This window comes from Chrysochloris asiatica, unplaced genomic scaffold (genome assembly GCF_000296735.1).
Source record: "Chrysochloris asiatica unplaced genomic scaffold, ChrAsi1.0 scaffold00003, whole genome shotgun sequence".
NCBI classification, from domain to species: domain Eukaryota; kingdom Metazoa; phylum Chordata; class Mammalia; order Afrosoricida; family Chrysochloridae; genus Chrysochloris; species Chrysochloris asiatica.
In genome coordinates, this window is record NW_006408521.1 from 39,594,816 (window position 1) to 39,607,894 (window position 13,079).

Genomic DNA, 13,079 nt, shown 5'->3' on the forward strand with positions numbered 1-13,079 from the left:
TTGTTCGTGCTAACACTAGTGGGATAAAGAGTAGAATCTACAGATTTAGATACAGCCCTGAGAACTTGACTGTCTGGATTTTTGTCTTTCTGTGGTATATGATCACAAGGGGTGGGGTTCTGTTTCATGTCTTTCTTTTTTCTAACACTGACTCATATAAAATGATTCGTACATTAATTAGACCTTGTTGGTTGTGATTTGTCAGCTTAAGTAATGCTGAAAGCTTTTACAGTATCAATATGCATAAGACTGAGTGTTTGAAAGTTCTTATTGTCCGTGAAAGGAAGTGAATAACTGTGAGTACTTTTTAGGATACAGATGTATTGTGCTAGGGACTTTTGTATTTCATGTATTTTCTCATATGTTTTAAACTGAAATAAGTCAAGATTTACTTTTGACAGAATTATAGAGGACAGATCTCCTTAGATGTGGAAGATGGTATGTGTTGGTTTGTAAACTGACCCATTTTCAGGAGAGAAGCTATAAGGGAAGCCCTGGATTGGCCTTTGAAAATAGTCTCTGTGCTTTGGAAGCAACATATTCTTTGTGCAAATGTGTAATTATCTGCATTATAATAAGCACAATAAGGAAAACAACAAAATCCATTAGACAGCACTTAATGAAACATTCAAGTTTGGTTAGGCAGAAAAAAATCAGGGAAGTGGTTTTCAATTGAACTGGGACTCATTATCTTGCTGAAACCAGAGCTGATAAAATGACCATATCTTTTCCATTTGAAGACTATCTGGAAATGTACTAATTTTAATGTGGACATACACACAAAGAACAGGGGTTGAATAAATGTAACATATTCTGTGATCAAAACATATTGCCAGGTACTCTGAGGAATTCCATCGAGTAGATTAGGAAATATGCTTTAGAGAAGTTCTGTTTTGAGCAAATTTATTACCTTGAATGTTTTTCTGGGACTACAGTGAAGAGTATATTAATTGTCTAATTCATCAAATGCCATAAAAGTAGTGAATAGAAGATGAGGTAGTAACCCAAACGTGTCTGACTCAAAAGCAACAGTAAGCTTTAGTTGCTTCACAATATGACGTAAGACTGAAAGGTTGGAGAGCTGTTTTGCTGTTGTCCTCTCTCAGATATACTAACATTTTTCATCAAAGACTATCAATTCAGTAGTCAGTTGTAATAGCACTAGCACTTTTGCATAAGACTGAGTTGTTGTTACGGGGCTGTCGAGTTGATTCCAACTCACAGTGATCCTGCATAGGGTCTCCAAGGAGTGGCTAGTGAGTTTGAACTGCCACCTTGCAGTTCAAATTGATCTTGTGTGGTCCAGTGCATATCCTACAGCAGCACACCAGGACACCGTCAGACTCAGTGAGGCTCCTGTATTCTCAATGAAATATACACTGTAGACATGGGTTTTCCTGGGTTGACTTTCAGCACAGCTTTCTCACCACCACTCATAGCTCTGCTCTTGCTTTGTGTATGACACTAGACAAACGATAAGAATACCTTCTTAACATTCAGTATAAAGAGCGAGCCTCAGTCCATCGTAGATTGCAGCTTCTGTTCTGTCTGTGCCAGGTACCATGCCTTGAATTTGCTCTTGGTAGTTGATTGAGGTTTGAACATTATTTGAAACACATACAACTCATATTGTACACATTCTCCTTGCTTGTACTTTTACTCCAATCTAGGGATTTTTCTTCTGCTTCTCTACTAATTTAATTTTTTTCATCATTCAGGATCTATCTAGCTCATGCTCTTGCTCCTTCCTATTTTTCCAGTTATAGTATTTTTTCTTTTCTTTGAATTTAAATAGAGAAGGGATTTAGAATTTAACCATTTATTATGTGCCAGATACTATAAAGCCACTTAGGTATTTCCTCTTGTGTGCTGGGGAGTCAATTCTACTCATAGTGATACTCTATAAAGTAGATTAGAGCTGCCTGTAGGGCTTGCTGGGAACAGATTGCCTGCTCTTTTCTCCTGTGGAGTGGCTGCTGGGCTCCAACACTGACTATCTGTTAGGGGTCAACCTCTTTAACTGTGACACCACTAGGTTTTTTCTTCGTCTCCCTACGATCTACAGAAAAGGAGCCATCATTTTACAGATAAACTGAGGTTCAGAGAAGTACCTTGCCTAAAGCCACAGAGCCACATTACTCTATAACCTGTACCAGCCTTTTTTCAAAGTTTCATGTGCATACAGATCACCTGGGAATCCTGGTAAAATGTCAGTTTTGATTGTAGGTGTGGATCCCAAATGTGTCTGCCTGTCTATAGCCCTCAGGGGATGCTGTTACTACTCTTCCTTTAACTGCACATTCAGTAGCCAGAGCCTGGTCTGTAATTTATTATTGATTATATGAAACCATGTGTTCTTTTCTAATGGTTTCCTACCTTTAAATAGAGTTTAATCTTTATGGCACAGATTGTTTTATAATACACCTGGCACTAGGATTACATGGTAGGAGGGTGTAGGAATGATGAGGGTATGTGCTGAGTAAATACTTGTTTGATGCACGTTGCCTCAGAAATATATATATATAGGAAAGCAACATCTTGTATTATTCAGAAATATAATCATCTGAATTTTAATTTTCCTAAAAGGAACTGTTGAACCCTGGTGTGGTGCTGTAGGATAAACACTGGGTTACTAACTACAAGGGGGGCAGTTCAAACCCACCAGCCTCTCTCAGAAAACCTGTACAAGGTTGCTATGAGTAGGAATCAACTGGACAGCACACAGTTACAACCATTAAATTATCAAAAGGAACCATTAAAATCACGGAATATCAGCTAATTATTACTCTGGGCCAGTATTATTTTAATCTTGGTCCTTGTGTGCCTTTGTAGGGTAAGCACTTGGACTGCTAACCACAACGTTGGCGTTTCAGACTCACCTTATTCACCTTATTCACCATCTCTATGAGTCGGAACTGACTGAATAAGACCTAGTGGCAGAACCAGTACTCAGACCCAGAACTTACTTGAAACCAATGATTTTGCTTTGTAGAAGGTCTCAAAGATATGTTTTTGTACGCCATAGTGTGTTTTTAGTAAATTGAAACTAAAGCATAAAAATCAGGAAATTTCTAATTTCTTGTAAAACCTGGATGTTTGACTACATTGTATTCACATTCCTACATAGCAGGAATTACATAGAGCTGAGTAGTGACTGTCTCAAAGTGAGGGGTCACAAAACTTGCTCAGCCAGTCAGTTTCAGCCATTTATTGCCTTTGAGGCATTTGTGTTAGGACTGCTTCTCTATACAGATTAAAGTCTTGTTCATTTCTAATTCTCATATTTATTTCATTTTTTGCAGACTCTTTTATCAAGTCTTGTGAAACTGAATAGTCTGACCCTAGCTAGAAACTGCTTTCAGTTATATCCAATGGGTGGTCCATCTCAGTTTTCCACCATTTATTCCCTCAACATGGAACACAATCGAATCAATAAAATCCCATTTGGAATTTTCTCCAGAGCAAAAGTATTAAGTAAGCTGAATATGAAGGTAAGCCTGTGTTTTTTAATTGGGGGGAAGTACACTAAAATATGACTATTGCTAGTACTACTACTAATGTATATGTTTTATTAATTGGTGTGGGGAAAGGTACTCCTATTTTGCTAATAGAGGCTCAGTTGATAAAGATTCTTAAGAGAAATTTGTGTTAGACGGCAAATATATTAAAGTTGTGCATACCTTTAGGAATTTAAGGAGCCTTAATGGTGCTGTGGGTAAGCTTTGGGCTATAAAGTCAGTGGCTCAAACACACCAGCCACTCCATGGGAGAAAGGCAAGGCCGTCTGCTCTTACTGAAGATTGCAATCTCTGAAACCCTGAGGAGCAGTTCTACTCTGTCTTAATAGGGTTGCTGTGAGTCAGAAATGACTTGATGGTAGTGAGGTTTTAGGAGTTTGTCCTAAAGATATAATCATGAATGTCCGTTAAAATATAGTTGAAGGGATACTTATTGCAGATACTTAAACTCTGGTATCAGTTTATATTAGGAATTTAATTTATAAAAAGTAAGGCACCTTTCATGGAATACTATACAACTGATGTGGTGCTGTGAGTTAATACGCCAGACTGCAAAGCCGTTTGAACTACAAGCTCAGTGGTTCAAGCTCACCAGTCGCTCCTTGGAAACCCCATGCAGGGTCGCTATGGGTCGGAACTGACTCGACAGCACTTAACAACAACAACAACAACATAGAAGTCCTGGTGTAGTGTTGTACGATAAGCGAAGGGCCACAAGGTTGGTTTGAACCACAAGGTATGCGGTTCAAACTCACCAGCCTAGCTGCTCCTCAGAAATCCTGTACTCGGCCGCTATAAGTTGGAACTGACTTGATGGCACAACAACAGTTAGAAGTGATAATCTAGAAGATTAAACATCAGTTGAAATACTCAGTTTATTTAGTAATCTTATCCCACATGTAATTTTATAAAGTTCTTTTTTTAGTGTTTTATTGTGAATTATGTGATAGTTTACATGGGAGAACATTAGCTTTACATTCATCCTATCATATATCATTTCATTGCCATAGTTACAATCCCCTCCATGCATCATCAACCAACCAAAGGGTATATATACCCTGATAGCCTGCCCTTTGGTCCTCAGCACACAGCCCCTTTCACTCTCTGGGTCTAGAGTCCCCAGCTGTGCCATCCATGTCATCATGTCTGCCTCCATCTCTGGCGTCACTGTTTCTCTGGGTAGGGTTCCGCACTCCGCTCTTCTCCCTTGATGGTCCCGGGGAATCTCTGCTCCTGGATTGCAAAGCCAACCACTCCCCTCCTTTTGCTATCAGATGTCTATTTTTACATTTCCAAACCTCACAGTCCTGAGAGAAATTATTCACTATTGGACCACAAGAGTCTTATCTCCATCTCCTTATATCAGCCCCACCCAAGACAGATTGGATACTACTCAGTGGAGATTCTATCTTCCTCGACACCCTCTGGATCTAGGTTCCCTCTTGAAAGCTTCTAAGCCAGTCACTTATTGCCTTTGTAGCCCTCCATTTTGGGTAACCAATGTCCAAGTGGCCAGTCCCTGCCTACCCTGTGTATCCAGGAGGGTGAGAATTATCGTCGCTATAAAGATTTGTTCCCTCTTTTGAGCTACGGCATCCATAGCTGTAGGTCAAGTAATTGTATCAGATTACTCTTTTTTTCCTCCTCTTTCTTCTTCTAGTTGAGTTCCGATTGTCCAGCCATTGAAGCCAGGTCAAGTGGATATTACCCTCAAGTGTGGGTGTTCTTATGCATATGCCCTCTCTTCTTATCAGCTGGATGCTTCACTCTCCACTCTAGTCCTCTGTGGCTATGTGACTGACCCTGGGCCTAGGAGTCCCCAGGTCTTGCTATACTTCTGGCAAACCAGGTCTCCACCCAGGTTCACAGGAGTCTATTGAACATTGTAGGGCTTAGCTTTTGCAGCTTCACTGTTGTTTTTCCCTCACTTCCCCTTATTGGTGACCAATAGAACGCATGTCTGCTCGTATATTTCCATTGAGTCTTAGTCTTGGAAGGGGGTTTGCCCTGAGGGGACCAAACCACTTGCCTTGATGGCTCCTTGTTCTTAATAGTAGTCGTTTGGACTGCCGTTATTGGTTTTTAATTTTCCTGTTGGTCTTTCTTTCAAGAACTACCTTCTGTTCTTCTAGCCACTGCAGCCTGGTCTGCTTGTCCTTTCTAGTAGAAATTTCCCACCTCAGAAGATTCTGGATGGGATTCAGGATTCCACCTATAGTCTTATGTAATGCAGAGGCTCTGCAGGAAGCCTCCTTCACTGGGCAAGCTGTAACCTCATTTTAGGTATTCCAATCAGTTATAGGCAGAAGACAAACTTACAAGCTTTCTATGGTGATATTTCTGGCTGTTCCTTTCTCTCCCCCTGTGTCTATTTTATAATGGTGTGCAAGGGAAACCAAGATTCAAAAGACATCTATGCATCTTAACGTTATTTCCCCCGTTTTACCCATTCAAACCATGCCTCAGTCTCTGTTTCCCAGAGCCCTATTGTTCCAAGGTTGTGCATGCATCATTATTTACCTCTGTCCCACTTAGCCCATGCAATGTAAAGTTCTTTTTATTATGCTTGATTGTATATTAAATACTGGAGACATTTGAGACTACAATACTGGGCTACCCTTCAGGCCTGGAATGGAACTCATCCTTGTGGCCTAATTTTCAACCAACTGGTGGATAGATACATAGGAGGGACAACCACACCAGTGAGGTATGCTCACCATAGAATGGTCAACCATTCAAGATTAAAAGGGTAACATTTACTTGGGGATAAGGGCAAGAATGGTTGGGAAAGAGGATGGGCTAGACTAGGTACCACAGGGAGGAAGTAGAATAACTGTAGTTACATGGAGGGGATTACAGTCATTGAGATGAAACATTGTGTGATTTGTTGGATATAAAACTGATGATCTGCTCTGTAAACCTTCATTCAATTCACAGTAAAAAGCTCCCCCCCCCCCAAAAAAAAAAATCCTAACAGAAAAAACAACCTATAACCAGATGAAAATTTTATAAGGATAGTTTTTATTGGGTTTTCTGTATTTTTATATAAAAAAAGGGAATAAAGTTTTGGGCAAGAATTCTCTTTCTAAATCCCCCTGCCATTTAGTCAATAGAAACTCTGTTGGACAGAGTAGAAATGTCCCATAGGTTATCTGAGGCTGTAAATCTTTAAGGGAGCACCCACAGAGTGGCTGGTGAGTTTGACCTATCTGACATTGCAATTAGCAGTTCAATGCCTAACCCACTGTGTTACCAGAGGTCCTGTCTCTTTATATAAAAAGAGTGATCTATATAGGGCTTTATTTTTATGGGTTTCTATCTTGGATGCTTCTTTTTTGTCTTTGCCAGGACAATCAGTTAACATCACTTCCCTTGGATTTTGGAACTTGGACCAGTATGGTAGAATTGAATTTAGCCACTAATCAGCTGACAAAGATCCCTGAGGATGTGTCTGGTCTCGTTTCTCTTGAGGTGAGTCTGAAAGAACATTGAAAATTGCTCATATTCCTTCTACAATTATCTTACTTGGAAAATTCCAAATTAAAATAGGCAATTTCTATTTGGATAAAGAACATAAGATACAGCCCTCTAAAACATGCAGCCCCGTTAGAATTATGAGGTGTTGATTTAATTATTCTAGAATTGATGCTTCTGAATCTCTTTTGCCCACTGAATAGTTGATAGGTTTGAGTGCAGTGACGTATCTTTGAAAGCAAAGGCCCTTAAAACATAGCATCTTTAGTATGCATTGTTTTGTTAACACTGCTTAAGTAGGGGTGGTGTTAAGTGTCATTGAATTAGTTATGACTCATAGCAACCCTGTATAGGGTTTCCGAGGAGTGGCTGGTGGATTGAACCACTAACTTTGTGGTTAGCAGTCTAGTGCTTATCCTATAGCACCACACCAGGACCATTATCTACCAAAATAATTACGAATTCCTTAGACTGGCGTTCATATCTCTTCATTGTACGACTTATCCCACATGCTGGAAAAGTAAGGCTAAGTACTGGACTATAAAACACAAGATCAGTGGTTCAAACCCACCAGCCGCTCCTTGGAAACCCTATACAGGGTTGACACAAGTCAGAGCCAACTTCAGTGGCAGTTAACACCACCACCACTTTATTTCCTAGTCAAATACTTTTCTTTGTTGGAAATGTGATGTCCATATTTCTACTTTCATACACATATAGAATGCCTTCTTCTCATCTCTTAATTTTTGTTTTAAAATGATTTTCCATAACTAAGATCTATTTCATTATCCTTCCTTGGCCAGTGTCATTTCTCCTGTCTAGTAATCCTCGAGTTTTGTGTTTGTACTTCTTTTTTGGTGAAAAAGCTTACCAACAATAGATTTATGTATATTAAAATTTCTTCCTCTAGATTCATGCTTTTTAAAAAAACAATTCTAATTACTTTATTCTCTTATTACTTCATAAGGTGAAATACAAGCATATGCTTTGAAGTCAAGTAAGTCTGGGTGCACTGCTACTTTTGTCTCTTCCTAGTTAGAAGTTAAACAGCCCGGGCTTCCATTTCCTCAGCTTGAAATGGGGATAACAGTGTCTTCCCCACTGGATTGTACTTTGGATAAAGTACATGAAGCAGTTAGTCCAGTGCCCTGCAGTGAGGATTCTTGTCTTGATCTTACTGTGTTTGCTTTGTTGTTACTGTTGTTAAATGTCACTCATAGAAGCCCTGTGTACGGTTTTCAAGCAGTGGCAGATGGGTTTAAATTGCTACTCCTGCAGTTAACTTATCCTACAGTGTCACATCAAGACTTTTTTTTTTTTTTTTTGCCCTTTTGGGAGAAAATAAATAAACACAAAACATTAGCCAGAACTTTATGTAGATTTACAACTCAGTGCTCTTTTCACTACCTCATATCCATTGTTGTCTCCCCAACTCCCCACATCCCCAGTTCTTTACCCCCAGACTGTAGCTTCTCTGAGAGCAGGCACTACATTCCGCAGCCGTTTCCCTGGCTCCAGTACCTTGCAGTTTCCCTTACAATATAATAAGTAAAACCTGTACTGGATTGATACTGTCAGTTTAAACATCAATTATTATCTTTCTTAATGATAATTTGTAGGGATTTTTAATAAATAATGTGATTTCCTATTAGATGGAGATTTGTAGCTATTCAATCTCAAAATACCATTTGTGTGAATCTTAGTGCAAGTAGTTAAATAGTTTCCTTTTTTAAAAAAATGTAGTTAAATTTAAATTACTTTTGCCTTGGAATAAACACAGAAGGCAGGAATGTATAGGGAAGAAGGACAGCTAAAACGAGTTGACACAGGAAGTGAGAAGAGTGCTGTTATATGGTGGGTACTGAAAACATGTCATGAAGCAAAATGTTGAGTGGAAAATCAATATGTTCTGTAGCTTCATTCACATCACAATAAAGTTTGTTTTTTGGTTTTTTAATTTAATTCTTCCCCTTTACTTCATTTAAAAAATATTTATTTCTAACTAATGATTTCTTTTTTTGGGTTACATATTTTATATAATTGAACTTGCTGTTAAATTGTTAAGTATCGTCAAGTTGGTTCCAGCCCATAGCGATCCTGTATAGTGTTTCTGAAGAGTGCAAATTTGCAGTCCAGTGCATTAACCCACAGCACCACACCCCAGAACTCCATATAGTTGAAAGATAAGGCTATCTGCTCCCTTCAGTATTTACTGTTTTGAAAACTTAGAATTGCTTCATGCATTTTTGGGATCCTCTGTGGTAGTGTAGGATAACCACTAGAGTACTAACCTCAAGGTCAGTAGTTCCTACTCAACAACACTTAACATAACCCTACATTTTAAGGCACACAGTAATCGCTGCTGATAATCCTGTTTCCTGACACTATCTCTATCTTTCCTCTTTAGGTTCTAATATTATCAAATAATCTTCTAAAGAAGCTTCCCCATGGTCTTGGAAACCTTCGGAAGTTAAGGGAACTGGATCTAGAGGAGAACAAATTGGAATCCTTGCCAAACGAAATTGCTTATCTTAAGGATTTACAGGTAAAACGTTTATTATGATGGTTGTATAGTTTCTTGATTAATTTTTTTAGAATCCATTCTAAATTGCATGTTAAAAAATATTTTGGTCTCATTAACAAGATTTTCTTATTAAATCATTGATAGGACTGAATTTTATATTTGTAATAGGGGGGCTTCAAAAAGTTCATGGAAAAATTCCATTAACTTTTCATTCCATTTTTCCATGAGCTTTTTGAAGCCTCTCTGTATAACCTCTCTGCTTTTGTGTTCTTGACAAATGACTTCTTTTCTTTATTAGGCTATTCTTGTCTAGTCCACCTAAATTCTATAATGTATTTTATTGGTTTACTGGGTGTCTTATTTTAAGTTTACCTCAGTTGTGGGAAATATATCTATATATATACTTTTATATATATATATATATATAAAACTCTGTTTTATCTTGTTAATCTTTTAGAAATTAGTCTTGACAAACAACCAGTTGACCACTCTTCCCAGAGGCATCGGTCACCTTACCAATCTTACACATCTAGGCCTTGGAGAGAATCTACTTACTCACCTTCCTGAGGAAATTGGTATGTACTCTTTGAATGCTTGGCTTTCTGCTAATGACTGTTTCTTGTATGTTCAAGAAATATTTCAGACAAATAGGACAGATCTATTTTCTATTTTTGTAAACTTAGGTGACATCAGGCTCAAGATTTTTTTTTTTTTTTAATTGAGCCACCATGGATTGGTTGGTTGATTTCTCATGGGATGTTGCTTTTGTTAAGTGCCTTCAAGTCAGTTCTGATTCACACAGACCCTGTATAGGGTTTCCAAGAAGCAGCTGGTGAGCTTGAACCACCGACCTTGCAGTTCAGACCAACCTTGAAGTCCAGTGCATTAACTCACACTGCCACACTGAGTGGTTTCACATTATTTCATGTAATCAACATGATCACTTTGAATTTTTGTTTTTACAAAGAAAGAGTTGTCACTTAATAAGTAAATTTGTTGTTAAGTGCTGTTGAATTGGTTTCTACTCATAGTGCTCCTGTATAAGGTTTCCGAGGCTGTAAATCTTTTCAGTAAGTCTCGTCTTCTCCTGTAGAGTGAGTGGTGAGCTTGAACTGCTGACCTTGTGGTTCATAGTCAAGTGATTTTCCTACAGAACCACCATACTCCCTTAGGAAGATAAGTGCTGTTAAGTGCAAGTTGATTCCAACTCATAGTGACCCTGTATAGAGTTTCTGAGGAGTGGATGGTGGGATGGAACCGCCAGTCTTTCAGTTATCAGTCCAGTGCTTATCCTACAGGGCCACACCAGTAAGTAAATCCCTTGTATTATGGTCTCGTATTATACTATGCAGGAGCTCTGGTAGCCGTAGTGGTTACGAATCAGGCTGCAAACTGCATGGTTAGCAGTTCAAAACTGCCAGCTGTTCTACAGGAGAAAGATGAGGCTTTCTGCTCCCGTAAAGACTTACAGGCTTGGAAACCCTGTACAGGGTCGCTATGGGTCGGAACCAACTCCACGGCACATAACAGCAACATTATACTGTGCTGTCCCATAGGAACTACTATAGATTAGTGGTTAAGAATGGATTTGGGAATAAAATAGAAATTGAATATCTAGCTGTACTGCTTACTGGCTTTGTGGGTTTAGACAAGGTGTGCATAAGCTATCTAAGCCTCAAGTTTTGTATTTGTAAAATAATAATAGTAACTTCCCAAATGGTTGTTTTGAAGATTAAATAGTATCTTACATGTAAATGAATTCATTACTTGCTACTTTTAGTATTATTAATCTACATGCTTCTGATATTTTATATATAGACGTTTAAAATTTTGAGCTACATGATGCAACTCTACACTGGTATTTCTGGTATATTCAACTGACTTCACATAATTGATTGAAGCATTTGCCTAGATAGTACAGTATCCTGAGGCAATCTAAGGAATTTTTTTTAACATACTACATATATAAATTGGTTTTTTGCTAAATGCCAGATATGTGTTAACCTCTAGTGAAGAGCTTTTATATATGAGAAAACTACTAAGTATACATTTGTCACATTGTCTATAAGAGAAGTTATTCTAAACACAGACTGTGTAATAAACTCTTCTCCGGGCTTTGAAATGAAATCTAAGGATATCAAGCTGTCCCACACAATCTGTGGGGTTGGAACATGTGTATTTATTTGAAATTTTCAAGCTTGAAAACGAATGATAAATAAAGATTTCCTCTTAATACTGTTGGTAAATGTCGTCAACTCAGTTCTGACTCATAGTGACCCTGTATAGAGTTTCCAAAGAGTGGCTGGTGGGTTTAAACTGCCAATTTCGTGTTTAGCACTTGAATGATGATCCTGTCTCTCCAGTTGATTTTAAATATACAGCACAGGTTGAGGTCCACGGTTGCAGAGTTTTCAAATTAAGAAAAGAGGAATGGCGTGTTTCATGTTTATAATGCCCAGAAAGCATTATACCTAGTTGAACTTTTTAAATAATAACTTGTTTTGTTATATATAATCATTGATTTCCTTTTTAAAAAACAGGTACACTGGAGAACCTAGAAGAACTGTATTTGAATGACAACCCCAACCTACATAGCCTTCCCTTTGAGCTGGCTCTCTGCAGCAAGCTTTCAATCATGAGTATCGAGAACTGTCCGCTCAGTCACCTTCCACCTCAGATTGTTGCTGGGGGACCTTCTTTCATCATCCAGTTCCTCAAGATGCAGGGTCCATATCGTGCCATGGTCTGATACAAATCCACTGGTCCCACACACTGTTCAAAAATAGACTGCCATTAATGTCTCATATCTTTATCTGTATCTATTTATGTAGATATTGATATATATGGCAGATTTATAAAGACTGCATTATGTGTTTTATGCTAATAGAGGAATCATAGCCATTTAGATTTTTTTTTTTTTAAATTCTGTATAAAAGCTTATATAAGTTTTCTTTGCTGAACTTGATGGATGTTTTTCTCTTGTGTAATCTGATATGCCAGTATGCTTAAGACATTTGCCAACAAATTATCAAGTTATTAAATTTAAGGACCAGAGGTAGTATAGTTAGGTATACTTTCTCTTGGAAAAAATAATGGGGCAGTTTTGTTGCAACTTTTCATATACACTTTCCCTTTACCAATTGTCATACCTTTTTCGTATTACAGACCCTGAGGTAGAATTTTTCTTTAACTTATTTTGAAATTTGAGATTTAAATTTTATATATTGTTTACAGTCAGAGTAAATCGCTGGATTAATTTTTTTTAAGTTTCGATTTGCTCTGTGTTAATCCAATCTAGAACTTCCTATCTTCTGCTAAAGATCTTGAATTGGCTGGTTTAAATATGAAAAGAAACTTGCTGAGACAGTCAGCAGAGTGAAAGGATAGAGAAAAAATTCTAGACTTCCCTTCATTGTGTTTCTCTGATAACAGTTTTAAACAAAATCTCTGAAGTGAGTCTTTAGCTGGGGGGAGGATGACAGGACCATTTCTATTATAAATATATTCTTAAGTTTTGAGAAACAAAACTTGGGGTGAAAAGTTTTCATTCCTGGAAGTTGCAG

General features: G+C 38.0%; 1 protein-coding gene across 1 annotated transcript in view; it reads left to right on the forward strand.

Moving 5' to 3' along the window:
- SHOC2 (soc-2 suppressor of clear homolog (C. elegans)) overlaps positions 1 to 12,564 on the forward strand; it is a 52,169-nt gene extending 39,605 nt beyond the window's left edge. Inside the window, 5 exon segments of the mRNA XM_006878343.1 lie at positions 3,303 to 3,491; positions 6,867 to 6,989; positions 9,400 to 9,537; positions 9,974 to 10,091; positions 12,057 to 12,564. Of these exon segments, the coding sequence (XP_006878405.1) occupies positions 3,303 to 3,491; positions 6,867 to 6,989; positions 9,400 to 9,537; positions 9,974 to 10,091; positions 12,057 to 12,265 (777 nt within the window). The 3' untranslated portion in view covers positions 12,266 to 12,564.
- Positions 12,565 to 13,079: the final 515 nt, after the last annotated feature.